Source organism: Oncorhynchus clarkii, chromosome 5, assembly GCF_045791955.1.
Source record: "Oncorhynchus clarkii lewisi isolate Uvic-CL-2024 chromosome 5, UVic_Ocla_1.0, whole genome shotgun sequence".
Classification (NCBI taxonomy): Eukaryota; Metazoa; Chordata; class Actinopteri; order Salmoniformes; family Salmonidae; genus Oncorhynchus; species Oncorhynchus clarkii.
This window is the reverse complement of record NC_092151.1, coordinates 91,420,075-91,445,283: the sequence shown is the minus strand read 5'-3', so window position 1 is coordinate 91,445,283 and position 25,209 is coordinate 91,420,075. Positions and strand designations below refer to the sequence as shown.

Genomic DNA, 25,209 nt, shown 5'->3' with positions numbered 1-25,209 from the left:
CGTGCTACACTACAAGTATACTCTGACTCAGATGAGTCTGACTTGAGAAACAGGATCCCTCTCCCACGGTCCAGGGCTGCACATGGAAGAGGCTGTACTGTGCCCCAGCCTGCGTGACTGGTCTGAAACAGGGTGTGTGTGTGTAGTTTGACAGAGCAGGAACCAGCCATGCTGACACTGTATAAACCTACTGCTGATAAAGGAGGGTGATATTCCCAATACTGTTTAATCAGATGCATACACGTAGAGGTAGAGCAGTGGCGATATCATTCCAGGAATATTTTACAACATTGGGTTTGATAGGAAACTCCATCTTTTTCCTGCCCCCTTTTACTAAGTGATATATGGGAATGTGTTGTCTACTGAAGGTTTTAAGCATGATAAAAAAAAAAAAAACATCAGTCCTTCACAATGAACAAAACCTTGGATTTGCCAAACTCTCTTCCAAACTGAACATAGTTTTCACTGGACTGTAAATCTACCTACATTATGAGCAAAATACAAGATTGGTGGTAGTAGTAGACCTATAGTATTATCTTTTACTAGGCCAAACAGGATGTCCTTAGCCAAAGTGATGACTAGGTGGGTTCTTGTCTTCAGGTCCCTCATCGACCGACAGGAAGGAAATGTTAATGTAGGCCGAACTTTTTCCAGGGGAAATGACAGATTTCTAGACCGGAAGAGTTTCAATTTCAAGTTTTAATGTCACATGCACAAGTACAGTGAAATCTCTTTCTTGCTCCACAAGGAAGTGATGAAATAAGCCAGAGGGGGTCGCTGCCCTGGAGCTGGTCAATTTGGGATCATTCCAGAGAAGCCTGTCTGTCTGTCTGTCTGTCTGGGGGGCAGGAAGAGACAGACAATAACGGAGCAAACTTGTCCACACAGATCAACAGATAAAAAATAGGTTGAAATTAACCAGTGATGGTGGATAATGAAGGAAAGAGTTTGGCTGGCGGTCCTTCAGGAAAGAGTCTGGCTGGCTGTAAATATTTGCATGAATGAAAAATCATGATAATGGTAGCATGATCACATTTGGGCCCACTACAATAAGTCCAAGATTTTTCTATGTATGAAGTATGAAGAGTCTATAAAACCAAGCTAGCTGTGAAGTATGAAGAGTCTATAAAACCAAGCTAGCTGTGAAGTATGAAGAGTCTATAAAACCAAGCTAGCTGTGAAGTATGAAGAGTCTATAAAACCAAGCTAGCTGTGAAGTATGAAGAGTCTATAAAACCAAGCTAGCTGTGAAGTATAAAGAGTCTATAAAACCAAGCTAGCTGTGAAGTATGAACAGTATAAAACCAAGCTAGCTGTGAAGTATGATCAGTCTTTATAAAACACAACTGGCCTCCGTTATAAAAGGTGTAGGAGGATACTGTATGTGCCCATAATTCACCAGCTCAATCCACTGGTCGGACATCATCAGGCAGACAAGGTTCTACTGAAAGCTAGGATTGCTAGTGCAAAGTACACACAGCGTAGGTATAAATACTCCCTGCTTATTTCCACTTGGTATATAATGCCTCTACAGTAGGCGTGTCCTATCAGATCATGTATCTATAACTCCTCCCACCAGCCTCCTCTGGTGTACTATCCTTGTTTTACCAATACATAAATGTGACAAAAAAGTTATTTTACGAACAGTCTCATCATACACAGAACCACACTCCGTTTGTAGAACTGACTGAATTCCTGATATCTTAAAAAGTAATATTTTATTCACAGACGAAATTAAACACCAAACCAGGAGGGCTGCACAGGATCAAAACTGTTCTATCCCATCATATGAAGGGTACAGGAAAACAACGTTGACAGGATGACGAGTGCTACTCAGCGAGCGCTTATGTCACAAAGAGGAAATTCAAACCTGGAAGTTAATCCATTCTATGTGTCATATCAAATCCAATCAAATGAGATAAAAACCTCAAATAAAAGGCAATAAAAAATGAATTAATAAAAATAACATAAAAACACGAAAATGTCTACAAATATAAACAGGGCAAACAGTTCCATACCTGTCCTACAAACAGTTCCATACCTGTCCTACAAACAGTTCCATACCTGTCCTACAAACAGTTCCATACCTGTCCTACAAACAGTTCCATACATGTCCTACAAACAGTTCCATACCTGTCCTACAAACAGTTCCATACATGTCCTACAAACAGTTCCATATCTGTCCTACAAACCGTTCCATGCCTGTCCTACAAACAGTTCCATACCTGTCCTACAAACCGTTCCATACCTGTCCTACAAACAGTTCCATACCTGTCCTACAAACAGTTCCATACCTGTCCTACAAACAGTTCCATACCTGTCCTACAAACAGTTCCATACATGTCCTACAAACAGTTCCATACCTGTCCTACAAACAGTTCCATACTTGTCCTACAAACCGTTCCATGCCTGTCCTACAAACCGTTCCATACCTGTCCTACAAACAGTTCCATACCTGTCCTACAAACCGTTCCATACCTGTCCTACAAACAGTTCCATACCTGTCATACAAACAGCTCCATACCTGTCCTACAAACAGTTCCATACCTGTCCTACAAACAGTTCCATACATGTCCTACAAACAGTTCCATACCTGTCCTACAAACAGTTCCATACCTGTCCTACAAACAGTTCCATACCTGTCCTACAAACAGCTCCATACCTGTCCTACAAACAGTTCCATACCTGTCCTACAAACAGTTCCATACCTGTCCTACAAACAGCTCCATACCTGTCCTACAAACAGTTCCATACCTGGCCTACAAACAGTTCCATACATGTCCTACAAACAGCTCCATACCTGTCCTACAAACCGTTCCAAACCTGTCCTACAAACAGTTCCATACCTGTCCTACAAACAGCTCCATACCTGTCCTACAAACAGTTCCATACCTGTTCTACAAACCGTTCCATGCCTGTCCTACAAACCGTTCCATACCTGTCCTACAAACCGTTCCATACCTGTCCTACAAACAGTTCCATATCTGTCCTACAAACCGTTCCATGCCTGTCCTACAAACAGCTCCATACCTGTCCTACAAACAGTTCCATACCTGGCCTACAAACAGTTCCATACATGTCCTACAAACAGCTCCATACCTGTCCTACAAACCGTTCCAAACCTGTCCTACAAACAGTTCCATACCTGTCCTACAAACAGCTCCATACCTGTCCTACAAACAGTTCCATACCTGTTCTACAAACCGTTCCATGCCTGTCCTACAAACCGTTCCATACCTGTCCTACAAACAGCTCCATACCTGTCCTACAAACCGTTCCATACCTGTCCTACAAACAGTTCCATATCTGTCCTACAAACCGTTCCATGCCTGTCCTACAAACAGTTCCACACCTGTCCTACAAACCGTTCCATACCTGTCCTACAAACAGTTCAATACCTGTCCTACAAACAGTTCCATACCTGTCCTACAAACCGTTCCATACCTGTCCTACAAAGTAACGTGTTATAGGGGTGTCACAGTAAAAAGAGAGGGTCTTGAGACAAACCCTTACATCCAACAGGACTTATTTTACTTGTTCCAGTTCTTGAGAATAGCCTCGGCTGCATCCAGAGTGCTGTCTTGCTACAGAGACACACAGAGACAGGTGATGAGATTCGTTCTTCAATATTCACATGATCACGTTAAAGCAAACCGAAAGAATACATCTTTTAAAAAATATATAGATATTTTAACACGGTCCACTCTTTATGTCTAATGAACTGGCCTGTGAGAAAGTCTGTTTTTTTTTCTGAATGAGAGAACCCATGTTTACCTTGATGAAGCATAGACGGACGTATTTCTCAAACTGCTTCTTGGAAGCATCACCACAGAACGCTGTGACCGGAATGGCTGCCAGTTTCTACAACAAAACCACGACAACACACAACAACGCTCAACAACGCTCAACAACACACAACAACGCTCAACAACACACAACAACGCTCAACAACGCTCAACAACGCTCAACAACACACTCTGGAGAGTTCAACTTGCTGATAGTAATTATCCTCATATGAACTAGTGCTTCATTCAACAAGCCTTTTATACTACCTACAATGTTAACATACAGCAATTACTCTGCATTCATCGTGTGATAGTAATATTAATATTTCATGTTAAAATGTTCCCTAAAACTACTGTTACCACAGAGCTGTCCCAAATGGCACCCTATTCCCTATTGTAGTGCACTACTTTCGACTGGCCAAAGGTAGTGCAATATACGGGCTCCCGAGCGGCGCAGAGGTCTAAGGCACTGCATCTCAGTGCATAAAGGAGTCACTACAGACCCTGGTTTGATTTCAGGCTGTATCACAACCGGCCGTGATTGGGAGTCCCATAGGGCAGCGCACAATTGGCCCAGCGTCGTCCGGGTTTGGCCCGGGGTAGGCCGTCATTGTAAATAAGAATGTGTTCTTAACTGACTTGCCCAGTTAAATAAAGGTTAAATAAAGGTGAAATAAAGGTGAAATAAATGAAGGGAATCGTGTGCCATTTGAAACGCAGATAAGATGTGGCATCAAGCTGTTGGTTTTTTCTTACCTTCTCCTTAATCATCCACTTGACAAACCTGTAGTCGTAAGGCTCATCATCCCCCATATGAGACAAGTCCTCATCTACAACCATGAAAAATATAGTAGGGTCAAACTATAGCCAGTTAGTAATGAAGGGTCCTTGTAGTTGTTATGCCAAACAGTCTGCAGGGAGAAACTATTTATGTTTGGTCCATCCTCTTTGTTATCTACTGTTAAATAAAACAGAGACAGGACCTCTCCACTTCTGATCATCCCAAGCCTGTTTGGTAGCCTGGTCCAGTTTAGCGTTAGCCTGGCCCAGCTTAGAGTTAGCCTGGCTCAGTTTTGCGCTAGTCTGGCCCAGCTTAGCGTTACCCTGGTCCAGCTTAGTTAGCCTGGCCCAGTTTAGAGTTAGCCTGGCCCATCTTAGATTTAGCCTGGCCCAGCTAAGAGTTAGCCTGGCCCAGCAAAGAGTTAGCCTGGCCCAGTTTAGAGTTAGCCTGGCCCAGCTAAGAGTTAGCCTGGCCCAGTTTACAGTTAGCCTGGCCCAGTTTACAGTTAGCCTGGTCCAGCTTAGAGTTAGCCTGGTCCAGTTTAGAGTTAGCCTGGCCCAGCTAAGAGTTAGCCTGGCCCAGTTTAGAGTTAGCCTGGCCCAGCTAAGAGTTAGCCTGGCCCAGTTTACAGTTAGCCTGGCCCAGTTTACAGTTAGCCTGGTCCAGTTTAGAGTTAGCCTGGCCCAGTTTAGAGTTAGCCTGACCCAGCTTAGCATTAGCCTGGCCCAGTTTACAGTTAGCCTGGCCCAGTTTAGAGTTAGCCTGGCCCAGTTTAGAGTTAGCCTGGCCCAGTTTACAGTTAGCCTGGCCCAGTTTAGCATTAGCCTGGCCCAGTTTATCTTTATTTTCTAATTTCCTTGGACATTACAGCAAATGGAAGACCTTATGTCATCTTTACCACACTGTTATTATCACATCTACACAACAACCAAGTAAAAACGTACTATTTTCATAAAAGTGTATCTTACTAAGGGGTGTGACGTCCACGCACATGAAGTACCCTCCCTCAGGTATGATAGGAGACATGCCAACGTCCTGTAGGATAGCAGCCATGCGGTCCCTCTTCCCCTCCAGCTCCACGGCCAGAGAGGAGAAGTAACACTCAGGTCGACCCATCAGCTCATAGTCCCTCAGCAGGCCCTGGGCCACAGCCTCCTGCAGAAACAGATCATAGTCTTGATACAGATGCATTATTCAAAGCCCTACTGGTCAAAAGTAGTGTATTAAATAGGGAATAGAAATGTTCTTCGGGTTTCCATTCTCTCACGACAAGGCAAAATGTGTTGTTTTGACGAGGGGTTTGGGTTTTACAACAGTATTTGAATTCCCACTCGTTTGATTTTTTAACACTTCCAACGGAATACGTGTTGCCAGAATGATGAGCAGGCCTTACCTGCAGCGGCGTTGGACAGGTGTACAAGGTGTTCTGCATAACAGTCTGAAGGTGCTTTATCAAGTGTTCTGGCCCTATAGACCAGCCAAGCTGCACAACAAAGACTACTGGTTAGAATATACACAACCATTTCAACTGAACTTCACATGATCAAACACACGGACACGGACACACGGACACACAGACACACACACACACGGACACACACACACACACACGGACACACACACACACACACACACACACACACACACACACACAATAAAACAAACGGGGGACACACACACATAATACTCTAAAAGTCATGACAGAGGTTTCCCAGGGTAACAGAAATCCCTCATCTCTAAAAGTCATGACAGAGGTTTCCCAGGGTAACAGAAATCCCTCATCTCTAAAAGTCATGACAGAGGTTTCCCATGGTAACAGAAATCCCTCATCTCTAAAAGTCATGACAGAGGTTTCCCATGGTAACAGAAATCCCTCATCTCTAAAAGTCATGACAGAGGTTTCCCAGGGTAACAGAAATCCCTCATCTCTAAAAGTCATGACAGAGGTTTCCCATGGTAACAGAAATCCCTCAACTCTAAAAGTCATGACAGAGGTGTCCCATGGTAACAGAAATCCCTCATCTCTAAAAGTCATGGCAGAGGTTTCCCATGGTAACAGAAATCCCTCATCTCTAAAAGTCATGACAGAGGTTTCCCATGGTAACATAAATCCCTCATCTCTAAAAGTCATGACAGAGGTTTCCCAGGGTAACAGAAATCCCTCATCTCTAAAAGTCATGACAGAGGTTTCCCAGGGTAACAGAAATCCCTCATCTCTAAAAGTCATGACAGAGGTTTCCCATGGTAACAGAAATCCCTCATCTCTAAAAGTCATGACAGAGGTTTCCCAGGGTAACAGAAATCCCTCATCTCTAAAAGTCATGACAGAGGTTTCCCATGGTAACAGAAATCCCTCATCTCTAAAAGTCATGACAGAGGTGTCCCATGGTAACAGAAATCCCTCATCTCTAAAAGTCATGACAGAGGTTTCCCATGGTAACAGAAATCCCTCATCTCTAAAAGTCATGACAGAGGTTTCCCAGGGTAACAGAAATCCCTCATCTCTAAAAGTCATGACAGAGGTTTCTCATGGTAAAAAACAATCCCAGCCCTTACCTTCCAGCCCGTCACACTAAAGGTCTTCCCTGCACTGCTGATGGTGATCGTTCTGTCCCACATGCCAGGAAGAGTGGCTAGCAAAACAGAAGAGGGTTGAGGAAACCGTAACCTAGGTAAACAAACTATTAAACTGAACTAAACAGAATGAAACTAAACTACAATGCACTAAACATAAAACACATCTGTTTCCTTATATGATGTGAGGAATTGTGTTCACAGCCTAAACACGATGTAAGTACAGTACCTATTTTGATGTGTTGGTGTCCCTTGTAGATGAGCCATTCATACACCTCATCACTGATGCACAGAGTATCGTGTTTGATGCAGAGGTCGGAGATAGTCTGAAGCTCACCCTTGGTGAATATCTGGAATATGGGACATGGATGAAACACAGAAATTCACAGGCCAGTGTGACAGGGACAGGGTAGTGATGTATTTAAGTCTTTATTTATTTAACCAGGGTGAAGCATTTAGGCCAGAATAACTTCTTCACAAGGGAGACCTCGCCAACAGGACATAGTTCAGACGGTGGAATAAATTGGAAAATGTTTCTCGGACTGTCACGCCCTGAGAGCCGTTTTATTTCTCTATTTGGTGAGGTCAGGGTGTGATTTGGGGTGGGAAATCTATGTTCTCTATTTCTTTGTGTTTGGCCGAGTGTGGTTCTCAATCAGAGGCAGCTGTCTTTCGTTGTCTCTGATTGGGGATCATACTTAGGCAGCCCTTTTTCCCTCCTTCAGTTGTGGGATCTTGTCTTTGTTTGAGTGCATGTAGTTTGCACAACGAAGCTTTTCATTCGTTGTATTGTTTTTTTTTCTTGGTGGAACATTTAAATAAAATAATGTACGCCTACCACGCTGCACCTTGGTCTCATTCTAACGACGAACGCTACACGGACAGTAATCACTCAATTGTACTATGCCTACTTCATGAGAATTGCCGCAGAGGAAAGGGGGATTTGTCAGTTGTACAACTGAATACCTTCAACTGAAATGTGTCTTCTGCCATAGTCAACATCTACTGCTCTAACCACTAGGCTACCCGCTGCCAAACTTACCTTTCCAATGGGGTTGTTAGGAGTGTTAATAATGATGGCCTTGGTCTTTGAGGTGAATTTACTGGCTAGTTCCTCTGGATCCAGGACCCAGTCAGCACTGGAAACACTACTGGTCTCCTTATTGGATCTCTGAGATGTCAGTGAGGAAGACAAGAGAGAAGTCAAACACTCCATGTCATTCTGCAATATGTATGTTTCCCACAATTACTCAAAACCTGCGACTATAATATGTTTGAATAGTAGTAGACTTACAAGTCGTAATGGTATCAAGACAGGTGTTGCCCCTGCCATTCGAACCATGGGTACATAGCAATCAAAGAACGGTTCGATAATTATAACCTAGAGGGGAGAGGAGAGGGAGAGGAGGAGGAGGAGGAGAGGAGAGGGAGAGGAGAGGAGAGGGAGAGGAGGAGGAGGAGGAGAGGAGGGGAGAGGAGGAGGAGGAGGAGAGGAGAGGAGGGGAGAGGGAGAGGAGAGGAGAGGAGGGGAGAGGGAGAGGAGGAGGAGGGGAGGGGAGAGGGAGAGGAGAGGAGGAGGGGAGGAGAGGAGGGGAGAGGGAGAGGAGGAGGAGGGGAGGGGAGAGGGAGAGGAGAGGAGAGGAGGAGGGGAGGAGAGGAGGGGAGAGGGAGAGGAGGAGGAGGAGGAGAGGAGGGGAGAGGGAGAGGAGGAGGAGGGGAGGGGAGAGGGAGAGGAGAGGAGAGGAGGAGGGGAGGGGAGAGGGAGAGGAGGAGGAGGAGGAGAGGAGAGGAGGAGGAGAGGAGGGGAGAGGGAGAGGAGGAGGGGAGGGGAGAGGAGAGGAGAGGAGAGTAGAGGAGGGGAGAGGGAGAGGAGAGGAGGAGGAGAGGAGAGGAGGGGAGAGGGAGAGGAGGAGGAGGAGGAGGGGAGAGGGAGAGGAGAGGAGGAGGAGGAGGAGAGGAGGGGAGAGGGAGAGGAGAGGAGGAGAGAGGGAGAGGAGAGGAGGAGGAGGAGGAGAGGAGGGGAGAGGGAGAGGAGGAGGAGGAGGAGAGGAGGGGAGAGGGAGAGGAGGAGGAGGGGAGGGGAGAGGGAGAGGAGAGGAGAGGAGGAGGGGAGGAGAGGAGGGGAGAGGAGAGGGAGAGGAGGAGGAGGAGGAGAGGAGGGGAGAGGGAGAGGAGGAGGAGGGGAGGGGAGAGGGAGAGGAGGAGGGGAGGAGAGGAGGGGAGAGGGAGAGGAGGAGGAGGAGGAGGAGAGGAGGGGAGAGGGAGAGGAGGAGGAGGGGAGGGGAGAGGGAGAGGGAGAGGAGAGGAGGAGGGGAGGGGAGAGGGAGAGGAGGAGGAGGAGGAGAGGAGAGGAGGAGGAGAGGAGGGGAGAGGGAGAGGAGAGGAGGAGGGGAGGGGAGAGGGAGAGGAGAGGAGAGGAGAGGAGAGGAGAGGAGAGGAGAGGAGAGGGAGAGGAGAGGAGGAGGAGAGGAGAGGAGGGGAGAGGGAGAGGGAGAGGAGAGGAGGAGGAGGGGAGAGGGAGAGGAGAGGAGGAGGAGGAGGAGGGGAGAGGGAGAGGAGAGGAGGAGGAGGAGAAGAGGGGAGAGGGAGAGGAGGAGGAGGAGGAGAGGAGGGGAGAGGGAGAGGAGAGGAGGAGGAGGAGGAGAGGAGGGGAGAGGGAGAGGAGAGGAGGAGGGGAGGGGAGAGGGAGAGGAGAGGAGAGGAGAGGAGAGGAGAGGAGGAGGAGGAGGAGAGGAGGGGAGAGGGAGAGGAGAGGAGGAGGAGGAGGAGAGGAGGGGAGAGGAGAGGAGGAGGGGAGGGGAGAGGGAGAGGAGAGGAGAGGAGAGGAGAGGAGAGGAGAGGAGAGGAGAGGAGGGGAGAGGGAGAGGAGAGGAGGAGGAGGAGGGGAGAGGGAGAGGAGGAGGAGGAGGAGAGGAGGGGAGAGGGAGAGGAGAGGAGGAGGAGGAGGAGAGGAGAGGGAGAGGAGGAGGGGAGGGGAGAGGAGAGGAGGAGGGGAGGGGAGAGGGAGAGGAGAGTAAGGGGGAGAGGGAAGGGGAGGGGAGAGGGAGAGGAGAGGAGAGGAGAGGGGAGAGGAGGGGAGAGGGAGAGGAGAGGAGGGGAGAGGGAGAGGAGGAGGAGGAGGAGAGGAGGGGAGAGGAGAGGAGGAGGGGAGGGGAGAGGGAGAGGAGGAGGGGAGGGGAGGGGAGGGGAGGGGAGGGGAGGGGAGGGGAGGGGAGAGGAGAGGAGAGGGGAGAGGAGAGGAGAGGAGAGGAGAGGGAGAGGAGGAGGAGAGGAGGGGAGAGGGAGAGGAGAGGAGGAGGAGGAGGAGAGGAGGGGAGAGGGAGAGGAGAGGAGGAGGAGAGGAGGGGAGAGGGAGAGGAGAGGAGGAGGAGGAGGAGAGGAGGGGAGAGGGAGAGGGAGAGGAGGAGGGGAGGGGAGAGGGAGAGGAGAGGAGAGGAGAGGAGAGGAGGGGAGAGGAGAGGAGGAGGAGGAGGAGAGGAGGGGAGAGGAGAGGAGGAGGAGGAGGAGAGGAGGGGAGAGGGAGAGGAGAGGAGGAGGGGAGGGGAGAGGGAGAGGAGAGGAGAGGAGAGGAGAGGAGAGGAGAGGAGAGGGAGAGGAGAGGAGGAGGAGGAGGAGAGGAGGGGAGAGGGAGAGGAGAGGAGGAGGAGGAGGAGAGGAGGGGAGAGGGAGAGGAGAGGAGGAGGAGGAGGAGAGGAGGGGAGAGGGAGAGGAGGAGGGGAGGGGAGAGGGAGAGGAGAGGAGAGGAAGGGGGAGAGGGAAGGGGAGGGGAGAGGGAGAGGAGAGGAGAGGAGAGGGGAGAGGAGAGGAGAGGGAGAGGAGAGGAGGGGAGAGGGAGAGGAGGAGGAGGAGAGAGGAGAGGAGGAGGGGAGGGGAGAGGGAGAGGAGAGGAGGAGGGGAGGGGAGAGGAGAGGAGAGGAGAGGGGAGAGGAGAGGAGAGGAGAGGAGAGGAGAGGAGAGGAGAGGGAGAGGAGGAGGAGGAGGAGAGGAGGGGAGAGGGAGAGGAGAGGAGGAGGGGAGGGGAGAGGGAGAGGGGAGAGGAGAGGAGAGGAGAGGAGAGGAGAGGAGAGGAGAGGAGAGGAGAGGAGAGGAGAGGAGGGGAGAGGGAGAGGAGAGGAGGAGGGGAGGAGAGGAGAGGAGAGGAGGGGAGAGGGAGAGGAGGAGGAGAGGAGGGGAGAGGGAGAGGAGAGGAGGAGGGGAGGGGAGAGGAGAGGAGGAGGGGAGGGGAGAGGAGAGGGGAGAGGAGAGGAGAGGAGAGGAGAGGAGAGGAGGAGGAGGGGAGGGGAGAGGGAGAGGAGAGGAGAGGAGAGGAGAGGAGAGGAGAGGAGAGGAGAGGAGGGGAGGGGAGGGGAGAGGGAGAGGAGAGGAGAGGAAGGGGGAGAGGAAGGGGGAGAGGAGAGGAGAGGAGAGGAGAGATTACAGATACAGGTGTAACTTTTATGAAACATTATCAAAATGTGAAAATGTTTCAGAAAGGGTAACATGTCCTAGCCTGGTCCCAAATCTGTTTGTTACGACCATAGGAGTTGGCAATACAACACAAACAGTTCTGGTACCAGGCTAAATATTAGTCAGTAGGTTTAAACAAAGAATAACCCCTCACCTCATCTCCCACTTCCACCAGTGCCTGCATGGTACTGAACAAGGATCCATAGCCACCTACTGTGACCAGTATCTCCTTGAAAGGATCAATCTGGTGTCCATACACTTTCCCATACACCTGAGAAAGAGCCTTCACCAGAGACGGGTGGCCCTGTAAGAGACCAAACAAAGTACTAGTGTCAGAGAAGCAATACGAGATCACGTACACTTAAACATGACTGGAGGCAATCTAATACCAATGTTTTATTTAACTAACAGAGCTTGCTGTGTACTGTACTGTAAAGCGACCACCACCCTGTTATACACTACATGACCACAGTTGACCAGTTTAGCTCAGAATGATCTAGAACTTACACACAAGTCAATCTATACAATTGCAGGCTGGCTGGCAGGTTGGCAGGCTGGTATGGTACATCATTAAACAGTCAATATGCCTGCCAGTGCCAATGACTATGGGTTGATGCACTAAATGTAGGCCTAAAATATCCCATTTCAATAGATAAGATACTCTGTTATTAGACTTACAAAGCCTCTTGTGTACTGGTTGAGCTTGTCCACTGCAGCAGCGTTAGCCAGGGCCTCCTTGACGTAGGCTGGGGGAGGAATGTCAGGGTAGCCCTGGCCCAGGTTCACTATGGTGGGGTCTGCTGCCACCGAGGTGAAGGCCACCCTGACACCAACACAGACAGTTAGTTACTGTGCCTTTAATTAATTAAATGAAGGAATGCTTTTAAAGCACGTTACGATCTTCCCCCCCAAGGTGGGACATTATTGGAGTTTAAAGTTCCTTTCAAGTTGTATTAGTCGTATGTACGGGATACACATGGTATACACCATCCAATGAACCGCTGACTTGCACACCGCAAAGCAAAGTGGTTCGCAGAGTTCGAGACTCATTCCCGCCCGACGTTACCCTTGGTTTCGTTAGTGGGACCAACGTACAGGTCTTGGTAACCTGGCAACGAACTTACCAAACATTCTTGTCCAGTCCCTCAATCCTTTTGGAGTTTGTATGCCTTGATGATGTCATAGCACACTGAGACAAAGAAATAGAGATGCCAGGAATAAGCAAGAACATCTACACACAACATTACATTAGGCTATAACAATGATATAAACATGTCGTAACACTCACCTGTGAGCAGGAGATGTTTCTGATACAGTTGATGTTAATCAAGCGGCATGCAGAGCTGAGGGTTCGACGTGTAATGTTCATATCTACAAAACAGTGCAGATCAAAATCATTTTTAATTTGACAGATCAACACTGCAATACAAAAACTGATGATCCCAAAAGTGAACTATATTTCTGCCACAAAACACAAGACAATCACTAGAACTGAATGATTGCACAGCATGTCAGCTGTGGTGCAACTTAGAAGTAGGCCAAAAACCTGCAATGTGTGACCAATCCATTTTCACCTGCGACATAGTTTTCAAACTGGTCCAATTCCCGGACATGGTAACTCTGATTAGCAGAGACCTGTCTCGATTCTGCTCTTTCTTCTACTAACAAATGGGAAATGATTAAATTCAGAATTCGACGTCTTGCCATCACTGCTGGTAAAAATGCTAGCTCGGAAAAGATTCTCAGAGCAGATGGATATTATTGTTGATATTAACAGGCTGAGCAATACACTTGATTTAAATGAAGATGAAAAAGGCTGAGCTTGCTAAATGCCAATGTGAACTAGACGAGATAGATAACGATAAGACGCAGGGTACCTTCATCCATTCAAAGGCCAAATGGATTGGAAAAGGTGAAGAAAAAAAACAAACATCTTATTTCTTTAATTTGGAGAAGAGTAGGCAGACTAGGAATAGTATTACATCAATGTATGTAAATGAAACTATATCTGATGATCTTGAAGTGATTAATAAGAAAAGACACTCTTTCCACAGTTCATTATATGAATCTCATATTTCAGAAGGCGACTTGGATTCCTTTTTTGATTCAGTTAATAACTCTGTTAAGCCTATAGAAGAAAGATTTAGGAAACTCTGTGATTCTGAAATAGATATTACTGAGTTGGACCAAGCCATTGGTCCAACTCATTACTGAGTTGGACCAAGCCATTAAACAAATGCCTATAGGTAAATCACCTGGACCGGATGGCCTGACTCCTGAATTCTATCGACATTTTTGGGTCTGAGTTATTGCTTTCGGTCTATAAAGAGGGTATTGCTAATGCTATCTTACCTCCTTCTTTGAGACAGGGACTAATAGTTCTTATACCCAAACCAAAGAAGGACTCTCCTGGACATTGTTGACAATGTTGTTGACAACTGACTATGCCAATAGGCTGAGAAAAGGCCTTGATGATATAATCAGTGAAACTCAATCAGGCTTAATTTTATTTATTTATTTACAATGAAGGCCTAGGAACATTGGGTTAATTGCCTGTTCAGGGGCAGAACGACAGACTTGCCAGCCAGCTCGGGAGTTCTGAACTTGCAACCTTCCGGTTGCTAGTCCAACACTCTAACCACTAGGCTACCCTGCCGCCCCATTAAAGGAAGGAGTTTCCATAACCATATACAATGGGTTTTTAGATATTTTAAATTACAGTGGGATAATGGAAGATGTTTGAATTCCTAATGAATTGTGATTTTGACCCTCCAAAATTAACTGTGAAAATGTCTAAATTGTCTAAGTTTCCCCAGCAATTTTTTCTTCTGGAAAAGGATAAACAAACACAATTTTACCCCCCACAAAACGTTGATTTGGAATAATAGAGTTATTAAAATGAATAGGAAATCGATTTTCAAAGGCCTTTGGTTTGACAAGGGTATTCATTTTGTATGTGATTTGGTCGACAACACTGGGGAGTTTTTGCCGTTTGATGAGGTCATTGGTAAATTTCAGGTTAATATTACTCAGAGAGAATATATGAAGGTTTGCAAAGCAATTCCACTTCCTTTTACTTGGACTTACTAAGAACACTTTGTTATATTATGAGCTAGTTCCCTGTTTTCCACGTTAAGAAATGAATTACTTGAATCTTTTTCGATAAAAAATGCAACAATAAGTGGATACGATTGGCAGTTAATGAAGCCATTTTTGGTGATTATAATTCAATATATTGCTATGGAAGTGACCAGCCCATGCTATGGTCAAAAGAGACCACCTTTTACCTTACTTGTCCAGTTATCACAAAAGTTAAAGAAACTCATTTTAAAATATTTTCTTCCTTCTACTCTGTTAATGATTTCTTGCACAAAAGACTCAATTTTGACAAAATGCCTTGAGTTTTTTGGTCCTTTGATTCAGAATCTATAGAGCATTTATTTTCTTCATCCTGCCATTCTAGTAAACTATGGATGGAAATTCATGAATGGTTTTGTATAAAATCTCAAGAATTACCTATGTTAAACCTTTGATGATATTAAATGGAATTATGCCTATCCTTGTAATTCTGATCATAACTATTTATTAGAAGAAAAAGAAACGCACACCTATTAAGACGAGGTGCTGGCTAGCGGAGTAGAAACTTGAAAATAAAAGAGAGCCGCACACTCTAAGAGCTCAGATGCAAAAATGTAATACCAACGTTTCGACAGCCAAGCTGTCTTCATCAGGATATAATAACATAACTATAACATAACTATTTATTAACATTATCATTCTCTTGGTCAAATATTATATTTACAAATGTAAATGAGGCGGAAAAATTCCTTATTTTGTAGCTTTTTTCCTGATTTATATTTGGCAAGGTTAAAGCACTTCTGACACCATGTTATGATCTTAGTCATATGACTGAACTGTGCAGTGCAGTAGAGCACATGGAAACGGCTCAGCTTCAAAATATTAGTGATCAATTTAGTGATACCCAAACAATGCCGGTACCCTAGTAATTGATCATGTTTAAAAAAAAGGCCTTACCCGGCCCTAAAGCAATGTATAATGTCGGGGCCCGCCGGGCTCTGGTTGCAGAGCTCCAAACCCAATACAACGGGACGTTCCAAGTATTCCGGATAGCACCGATCATAAAATATGCAGCTGAAAATTCTAGTTCACTTACTTGCAAATAGAGAGAGGAGACGCGTTAAGCAAAACTAGTTCATGTTTTGCGTCGTAAGATTCTACACGTCAAATTATCCCCACCCCCAACTCTGACCAATCGAATCAGTGAATAGAATGGTTCGTAGTTATACAACTGAACACCATTAATGATTGACACTTTCGTGATTCAGAGAGTCTGATATGCATGTTTAAAATTAAAACGTTTATAAAGTTATAAAACGTAATAGTTTTAAATCGCAAAGTATTCAATTACGAAACGTACAAGATTAATAAGAATCCCATATGTATTGGGAAGCCAAATGTATTAAAATATCCGCAACAAATAGCAGTAACGTTATATATTTCATGAATTTTGTCATGAAACTTCACTGCACGTCATTGAAATTATTTCTGAACAAAAGCGAGCAAAGCTAAATAGAATGACACATGTACTTGAAACTGACTTTAGGACATTGCAAGCATACTTACAACTGAAGAATAGACCTGCGATATTTAACTGGAGGAAAATGTGGATTCCAAGGGGAAAATGAGTGTGTCGACTTCTCTCCAGCTCCAGCCACATTAAAGGTACATGCAGCAAATTGTGTTTCAGACCAATTCAGACCTACCACTCGGTTACATATAAAGGGATAGGACTAAAGAAATGTAACTTGCACTGTATAGGGGTTCCCAAAGTGGGGTCTTGCAGACGATTATTTTTTATTTTTTTACAATTCAGTTTTTTAATATTGTTAGCAACAACAGACTAAAAGAATTTTGGACAATAATTCTGTGGAAAAAGTTTAGAGTGGTCAATACAATACAATGTAATATTGTTCATCCACAATGTATGTTCTTAACTTTTAGATGCACAACATGGGCCTGGGAGGCTCACAGGGATATTGGTATCCACAGTAATCCATCAATGATACAATTTTTAACTCAATTCCCCCAAATGTTATTATGAACATACAGTCGTGGCGAAAAGTTTTGAGAATGACACAAATATTAATTTCCACAAAGTTAGCTGTTTCAGTGTCTTTAGATATTTTTGTCAGACGTTACTATGGAATACTGAAGTATAATTACAAGCATTTCATTAGTGTCAAAGGCTTTTATTGACAATTACATGGAGTTGATGCAAAGAGTCAATATTTGCAGTGTTGACCCTTCTTTTTCAAGACCTCTGCAATCCACCCTGGCATGCTGTCAATTAACTTCTGGGCCACATCCTGACTGATGGCAGCCCATTCTTGCATAATCAATACTTGGAGTTTGTCAGAATTTGTGGGTTTTTTCTTGTTTGTCCATCCGTCTCTTGAGAATTGACCACAAGTTCTCAATTGGATTAAGGTCTGGGGAGTTTCCTGGCCATGGACGCAAAATATGATTGTTTTGTTCCCCGAGCCACTTAGTTATCACTTTTGCCTTATGGCAAGGTGCTCCATCATGCTGGAAAAGGCATTGTTCGTCAACAAACTGTTCCTGGATGGTTGGGAGAAGTTGCTCTCGGAGGATGTGTTGGTACCATTCTTTATTCATGGCTGTGTTCTTAGTCAAAATTGTGAGTGAGCAATCCCTTAGCTGAGAAGCAACCCCACACATGAATGGTCTCAGGATGCTTTACTGTTGGCATGACACAGGACTGATGGTAGCGCTCACCTTGTCTTCTCCGGACAAGCTTTTTTTCCGATGCTTCAAACAATCGGAAAAGGGATTCATCAGAGAAAATGACTTTACCCAGGTCCTCAGCAGTCCAATCCCTGTACCCTTTGCAGAATATCAGTCTGTCCGTGATATTTTTCCTGGAGAGAAGTGGCTTCTTTGCTGCCCTTCTTGACACCAGGCCATCCTCCAAAAGTCTTCGCCTCACTGTGCGTGCAGATGCACTCACACCTGCCTGCTGCCATTCCTGAGCAAGCTCTGTACTGGTGGTAACCCGATCCTGCAGCTGAATCAACTTTAGGAGACGGTCCTGGTGCTTGCTGGACTTTCTTGGGCGCCCTGAAGCATTCTTCACAACAATTGAACCGCTCTCCTTGAAGTTCTTGATGATCCGATCACAATTATCAAAACAATTATCACTGTATCACAATTCCAGTGGGTCAGAAGTTTGACTGTGCCTTTAAACAGCTTGGAAAATTAATAGTTTGTTAACAAGACATTTATGGAGTGGTTGAAAAATTAGTTTTAATGACTTCCGACTTCAACTGCATGTAATGCTATATAGTGATAAATACTGCTTAAATAACAGTCAATGGCAACACTCAATAAATGCACATGTAGCAATGCATAGGCTAAAAATAGCAATACAGAAGACTGTATTAAGTATATGTGTTAGTTACAAGCTAATAATAACAAATCAAACTCCCAAACCTAACAAATAGGTTCAAGAGCCAATGTATAATTGATCAGAAAATGTAGTCTGGGGGTGTGACGCAATTTCGGTGCCTCCATAGGCATCCAGAGGCCAAATTAAGTTCCACCGACTGCGCCTCCCAAATGTTATAAGAATGTGGAGGTCACCGTATAGCTCCGCATTGACATGATTGGTTGACATGTCAGTGCAACCTTTAATATTATAAATGCCTGTGCATGCGTTTCGGTGTTTTTAAAAACATTTGGGGGGGCTGGAGGTCCTGTATAAACACAAACTCACTTCCTTAACAACTACCTTCATAACAACTCTGCTCAACAGGCCCGTGTTGCTCCGCCAAGCGCAAGAAGTACCACTGTAAATGCTGCAGGGCCATCGGTTTTGACCATGCCGCCTTCATTAATTCTGCAAAGGTCAGACATTGCACACACTAATATGCATTTGTTTCCCCATATTTAAAGGCTCTGCATATGGTCATCCGTAATCTGAAGTGGCTGTACAGCATTTACTGCATGCAGCTTCTGCCGATCTCAGGGTTGGTTCTTGCTCTTAGCAGAGCAGAGCTATTGTGAAGGAAATTGTCAAGAAAGTGCGTTTGTGAATACAGGACGTACCACCCCCACCTACTTTCAACTATTCATGTCAATGCGGAGTAATATGGAGCTCCATTGTTAAACAATTTGAGGGGCGCATGGCGATGCGGTACGAAGATGATTTGGCCTCTGCATGCCTCCAGAGGCTCCGCGATTGAGTCACATCCTCCATATGAAGCCTCCGACCGCATTCACCGATCAAACATAAATGGTCTTTTAGCTTACATGTTCGCTAGAAGCACAACGCTACAAGATATAAACAGCATGTGAGAGTCCATTAACTACACAACTCACGTCTTCTCTTTAGATAACATAAAACGTTTAGGTATGGTGTTGAAATGGATGGGTTACAGGTCTGAAGACCTTTTAGGTCGCAGCTGTGTCTTATTGGCTAGACCCTTGTTCAAATCTCATCATGGACAACTTTAGCATTTAGGCAACTTTGCAACTACTTACTACTTTTTTAGCTACTTTGCAACTACTTGGGATGTTAGCTAAAATATGCTGCATGGTCAATCTGACGTCAGTGATACGGCATCTGCAGAAGTCAAGGCATTCATACTTATTGGGCTTCGCGGAGCAGCACAGAGCTGTTGAGCAGAGATGTTGTGAAGGACGTTGTCAAGGAAGTGAGTTTGTGTTTATACTGGACCTCCCGTCCCCATCTACCGTCCATCAGTTACGTCAACGGGGGCTATACGGAGTTCTCTGCATTGTTACACAATATGGGAGGCGCACGGCGATGCGGTACAGAGCTAAATTTGGCCTCTGCATCCCTCCGGAGGCTCCGCAATTGTGTCACACCCTCCATATGGAGCCTTCGACCACCTTGACAGATCAAGCATAAATAGGCTTTTAATAAGTATTTAACCTAACTCATAACCCTAAATGTAACCCTACCCCTGACCCCTAGCCTAGCTAGTCTTAGCCACAACACATTGGAATTCGTAACAATATGTTTTGCAAATTCGTAACATTGTACGAATTGTAATTCGTAACATATCATACGCAATGGATAATTAACATCCACAAATGAATACATATCATACGAAACATAACATCAAGAGTGTTTCGGATTTACATGTACTATATTATGTCCACCCCCTTGTGTCCAGGCTGTCATCAAGGTCGAGGTGGCTGGCCTTTGAAAAAGACCAGGTGTATGCCAACCTGGCCATACTCTTATTCGTAATTGACCGTTTATAGTCGGATCTGATGACAGGGAGAAAAAAGAAAAAAATCAAGAAGTGTTATAATTTTCCTAAATAGATGTTTATAGACAATATACAAGTTTATAGACCCCCCCCCCCATTTGCGGAGGGGGGGGGGGGTGGTTGTGTGTCTGTATCTCCTCAATTTGCAGCGGGCTGTCACTTAGTCAATAATACTCATCGGCAGTTCAGGTTTTTTTTTCTCCTACTCTCTTCCAGCTTGTTAGATAGTTAGATATTGTAATGAAACAGCAGGGAGCAGGTCTCGAACCCTCGAACCTCGATGCCGAGGTCGGGCGCGCTATCGACTGTGCCACAAAAACATGCGCGAACGGCAGGGCCGTTGCAATAGGATCAAATATGTTCTCGTTATATCTGTGATGTTATTAGCTAACCAACAGTGTGCCAGCAGATTCACACAAAGTTTCGTATTGTTCTTCAAAGAAAATACCAATAGAAGTAGCTACGGTTTTTATCAATGTTTTTTTTGTTACTATTTATCTAGTCAAAGGTATTGTTTAGGTAACATCATTAGCTAGCTAGCTACACTTAAGCTAACTAGCTGACGTTAGCTAGCTGTCATGTAACGTTAGATAAGGGCCATATTAAGGCAGCTACTGTAGCTAGCTTCGTAACATATTTAGATAATACAACATTACTGGTAAAATGCTAATAACACAATTATTGATTAGTAAACACACAAAAGTACTGTACATCGGCTCTCACTTTTTCATGAAAATCAAACAAGTATTCTTAACTTTACAGGCAGCCTCCCCTGCCCTACACTTTCTTCAGAGTTTAAACTCAAAACTGGTTTTCAAACTCATTGTTGTAACCAATTGACTCATGTTAGTTTTATTTGCACAAAACCCTGGTAGAGCATAGGGGAAGATAGGCCTTGTGGTCTTCATGTTTCCTTATTGTTTTGGGGCTTTTAAACCAGCCTCATTTATCCATTACATTTTTTTTTTCTTCGTTGTTGCTTTTAATACACTGTTATTATCCCTTCCTTTATGTATGAGTCTTTTCCCATGTAGGCAGCGGAGATGCTCTCAGAAGGTGAGCTGAAGGACTTTGCCCAGGGCCAGTCCCTGTACCGTGTTCTCCAGCCCTGGTGGGATGTCTTCAGCCACTACCTATCCATCATGATGTTCTCAATCGGAACCCTCGGAGGAACTCTGCAGGCAAGGAATTTTAACAGAACATTTTTTCATTTGTGTTTTTCAATGCGATTTTCAATGTAATTCCATCTGTCGCCCAGTGTATAAGGCTTCTGGTTCCAGGTTATTATGACGTTTCTGATGCTTCCTTATGTTTAAATGCCCTGCAGGTCACCCTCCGCAAGATCGTCTGCGTCCCCTGTCAGATGACATCAGATGACTTCTGTGTGGTTTTTAACCATAGAGGCACCACATTAAGGAATGCCACGACTGAAGCCAGCTTCCCTCTCCTCCCCAAGGGCCTTTACAAGCTAGATCTTCAGCAGTATGCTTACGTTGACGCCGTGTGCTACGAAAAACAACTCCACTGGTTCGCCAAGTTCTTCCCCTACGTCGTGATGCTAGAGACTCTGGCTCTTGTGATTATAAGCAACGTGTGGTTCAAGTACCCTAGCACCAGCTCCAGACTCATGCACTTTGTCTCCATTCTACACAAATGCTGTGACTCTCCCTGGACCACCCGGGCCTTGTCCGAGACAGTGGCAGAGCAGGGTGGGGCCCAGCCCTCAATGAGCATGTGCAGTCCTGCTCTCCAGGCCACTTCAACATCAGACTGTAGCAGCAGAAGGCCGATGGGGACAGAGTTTCTTAGCGTTTTAGACAAAAAGGAAGGTGAGCAGGCCAAAGCTATCTTTGAGAAGGTGAAGAAATTGAAAGTACACGTGGAGGACAAAGACATCATTTATCACTTGTATATGAGGCAGATAGTCACCAAGATTGTGTTTCTGCTGTTCACCTTGGCCTATATCCCTTACGCAGCCTCACATATCCTGTTTGACGTTGACTGTGTGGTAGATTCCCAAGCGCTGATGCCGTTTCAGCCTTTTCACTGTGTTCACTCACTGGCCACCATTTTCTGGCTCCTCTCCTTGGTTTACACAGTACTGATGGTCATTTACAGCTTGACTTGCTTCTACAGCTTCTGGTGGATGATGAGAAACTCTCTCAGGGAGTACTCCTTTGACTCAGTGAGGGAGGAGAGCAGCTTTAGCGACATCCCTGATGTCAAGAATGACTTCGCCTTCATCCTCCACCTCCTGGACCAGTATAACCCTCTGTTCTCTAAACGCTTTGCAGTCTTCCTCTCAGAGGTCAGTGAGAAGAAACTGAGGCAGCTCAACCTGAACTACATGTGGCCTTTGGAGAAGCTGACCCAGAAGGTGATGCGTAACGCTCAGGACCAGATAGAGCTCCATCTCATGCTCCTCAGCGGCATCCCAGAGGCCGTGTTTGATATCAGGGAGCTAGAGGTGCTCAAGCTGCAGCTGATACCGGATCCTAGGCTCACGCAGAAGCTTACGCAGCTTGGGAACCTGAGAGAGATCTGGCTGGATCATTCTCCTGCCACCGTAGACCTCATGGCTCTGGGGTTTCTCTCTGAGAACCTGAGGATCCTGAGGATGAAGTTCACAGAGGTGGAACAGGCTCCCTGGTGGGTTTTCAGTTTGCGTAACCTGACTGAGCTCTATCTGTATGGAAACATGTTCAATCAGGACAACACAACGTTCGTCAACAGCCTACCCAAGCTCAAGAATCTGAAGGTGTTATTCATCAAGTGCACCATCACCGCCATGCCGAAAGTCATTACCAACTCAATACCCTCGATACAGAAGCTTTCCGTCGACAACGAAGGCACCCAACTCTCTGTCCTGCAGAGTCTGAAAATGATGTCACAGCTCACCTGCTTGGAGCTACCGAACTGTGATCTCCAGCGGATACCGAGTCCTATCTTCAGCCTGAAGAACCTGCAAGAAATAGACCTCAAAGGGAACAACCTCAAAACCATTGAGGAGATCATCAGTTTCCAGCACCTTCCCAAGCTCTCTGTCCTGAAGCTGAAGTACAACAGTATCACTTACATCCCTGTCCACGTCGGCATGCTGGGCAACCTGGAGCAGCTTCATCTGGGTCATAACCTCATCAGCTGCATGCCACCGCAGCTGTTCCTGTGCAGCAGACTCTATCTGCTAGACCTCAGTCACAACAAGCTGTCTGCCATTCCTATTGAAATACAGGAACTGAAGAGACTGCAGCTCCTCAATGTGTCTAACAATAATGTATGCATATTATATATGATTAAGATTACGCATTTAATGTGTTCATTCATTAATCAAGTTTTTTTGGGGGGAAACTTTCTTTTTATACAGACGCGTGGACATCATTGTAGTTGTTTAGGCTATTTGATTGTGTTAACTTAACCCACAAACAACCCTAAAAGATTTATAAAGCAAGTGTAAAAACTGAGTGTTAAATCATTGTATTGAGAGAAAGGTAATATACCTTTTTTTTTTTGAGAGAGAGAGAGAGACATCAGAACGACAGGCCGAATTACAACTTTATAATCAGAATCTATTTGTTTTTATCTCTTATACCTCAGATCGACCATCTCCCAGAAGGTATGTTCCAGTGTAAGACCCTCCAGTCCCTACTGCTAGGTCACAACAACCTGTCAGTGGTCCCCCACCAGGTAAGTGAGCAGAGTTCAATTCTATTTCAATTCAGGAATTCAGGAAGTCAACTGAAATTCATATTTTCCTCAATGGTTTTCTATAGGACAGATTTAGGCCCAATACATGGTTGGACAGTAGGTGGCAGGGACTGTGAATAATTTTATTTAATTTTTTTATTATTTTTTTTTACCCCTTTTTCTCCCCAATTTCGTGGTATCCAATTGTTGTAGTAGTTACTATCTTGTCTCATCGCTACAACTCCCGTACGGGCTTGGGAGAGACGAAGGTTGAAAGTCATGCGTCCTCCGATACACAACCCAACCAGCCGTACTGCTTCTTAACACAGCGCGCATCCAACCCGGAAGCCAGCCGCACCAATGTGTCGGAGGCTACACCGTGCACCTGGCTAACCTTGGTTAGCGCTCACTGCGCCCGGCCCGCCACAGGAGTCGCTGGTGCGCGATGAGACAAGGACAGCCCAATTGTGCGTCGCCCCACGGACCTCCCGGTCGCGGCCGGTTACGACAGAGCCTGGGCGCGAACCCAGGGACTCTGATGGCACAGCTGGCGCTGCAGTACAGCGCCCTTAACCACTGCGCCACCCGGGAGGCCGACTGTGAATAATTATGTATGCATTCATTAGTATCATTCCAGGGTTTTTCGTATTGCATGTATGATAGTGTTTTGTTTGTTGTGTATTTGGATGCTGATTTCACTAAATGAATTTCCAGGTACATGGACAAACAAGGATATCGTATTGTATTGTTCCTGAATTTAATAGCCTTAGTGCAAGTCTGTTTGTGCTATCATGTCAACACCTTGTCACTCATTCCAGTGAAAAGGAGTTGACTTGATAACGCAAACAATTCTGGGAAAGGCTTCTGAAGTGAAATGGAATTGATCTCAACCGTGCAGGTGGGTGAGCTGACCAACCTGGTGGTGTTGGACCTGAGGGGGAACCAGCTGGAGAGCCTTCCTGCCGAGCTGGAGGAGTGCCACAGCCTGATGCCTAGTGGACTGCTGGTAGAGGAGGGGCTGCTCAACTCTCTGCCCCCCAGTGTCAAGGAGGGCTTCCAGAGGCCTGATAAGGAGTACCTGGGGAAAATGGAGGCTGAAGGAGTGGGGAATGCTCTCACCTGTAACCCCATTATCTGTAATACAGCAGGACATGGAGATACGGCCTGCAGCGTGATATACTCCATGTGATGGGGCTATCCCAAATGAACATCTTACCTCAGTGGCTTTAAACCTGGTGTATTAGTAGGCCTATGTGGTTTACCTGGCCTAGCCACAGGGGATACTTATTTAACCTTTATTTTATCTGGGAGTCATACTGAGACTAAGGTCTCGTTTACAGATGAGCCCTGAATTACAAAAAGTTACAGATAATAGTCACATTAAAATATAAAATACAAAGTGCAATCAGAAAGAAAAATGGTCAAAAAAACAAACACATTCATCAGTAGTGAAATCCTCAATCGGTTTTCTGAGTTACCTTAGAAGCACCGAAACATCACATTTCAGAACATTTTGAAGATTGCTCAACAAATAAGGTGCGAGAAAACTCAAAGCCGATTTACCTAACTCAGTAGAAACCAAAGGAATTTCCAGAGTTAA

The 25,209-nt window shown here is 45.5% G+C and overlaps 2 protein-coding genes across 21 annotated transcripts; one reads left to right on the top strand and one right to left on the bottom strand.

The window, feature by feature from the left end:
* Window positions 1-681: 681 nt before the first annotated feature.
* LOC139409567 (kynurenine--oxoglutarate transaminase 3-like) lies at window positions 682-16,395 on the bottom strand. Of its 20 annotated transcripts, none has more exons than XR_011634423.1 (16): window positions 16,231-16,351; window positions 12,875-12,957; window positions 12,711-12,775; window positions 12,265-12,409; window positions 11,741-11,890; window positions 8,435-8,521; window positions 8,183-8,311; window positions 7,370-7,490; window positions 7,123-7,199; window positions 5,960-6,049; window positions 5,535-5,721; window positions 4,542-4,615; window positions 3,775-3,861; window positions 3,146-3,584; window positions 3,031-3,053; window positions 1,704-2,800 (listed from the first exon to the last, which is right to left on the bottom strand). XR_011634423.1 is itself a non-coding variant. In XM_071154910.1 (15 exons), the coding sequence occupies exons 1-14, from the start codon at window positions 16,322-16,324 to the stop codon at window positions 3,531-3,533; spliced, it is 1,443 nt and encodes a 480-aa protein (XP_071011011.1). In that variant the 5' UTR covers window positions 16,325-16,395; the 3' UTR covers window positions 682-826; window positions 3,508-3,530. The 20 variants fall into 20 exon arrangements, 12 of the variants coding, with proteins under 12 accessions (XP_071011011.1, XP_071011015.1, XP_071011012.1 ...); XR_011634425.1 differs by having other exon boundaries at window positions 16,250-16,350; XR_011634420.1 differs by having other exon boundaries at window positions 682-3,053; window positions 3,353-3,584; window positions 16,231-16,367.
* Window positions 15,918-25,043, top strand: LOC139409566 (volume-regulated anion channel subunit LRRC8B-like). Its single transcript, XM_071154901.1, has 6 exons — window positions 15,918-16,329; window positions 18,440-18,531; window positions 20,960-21,106; window positions 21,253-23,199; window positions 23,520-23,609; window positions 24,508-25,043. The coding sequence occupies exons 3-6, from the start codon at window positions 20,969-20,971 to the stop codon at window positions 24,796-24,798; spliced, it is 2,466 nt and encodes an 821-aa protein (XP_071011002.1). The 5' UTR covers window positions 15,918-16,329; window positions 18,440-18,531; window positions 20,960-20,968; the 3' UTR covers window positions 24,799-25,043.
* The last annotated feature ends 166 nt before the right edge of the window (window positions 25,044-25,209 follow it).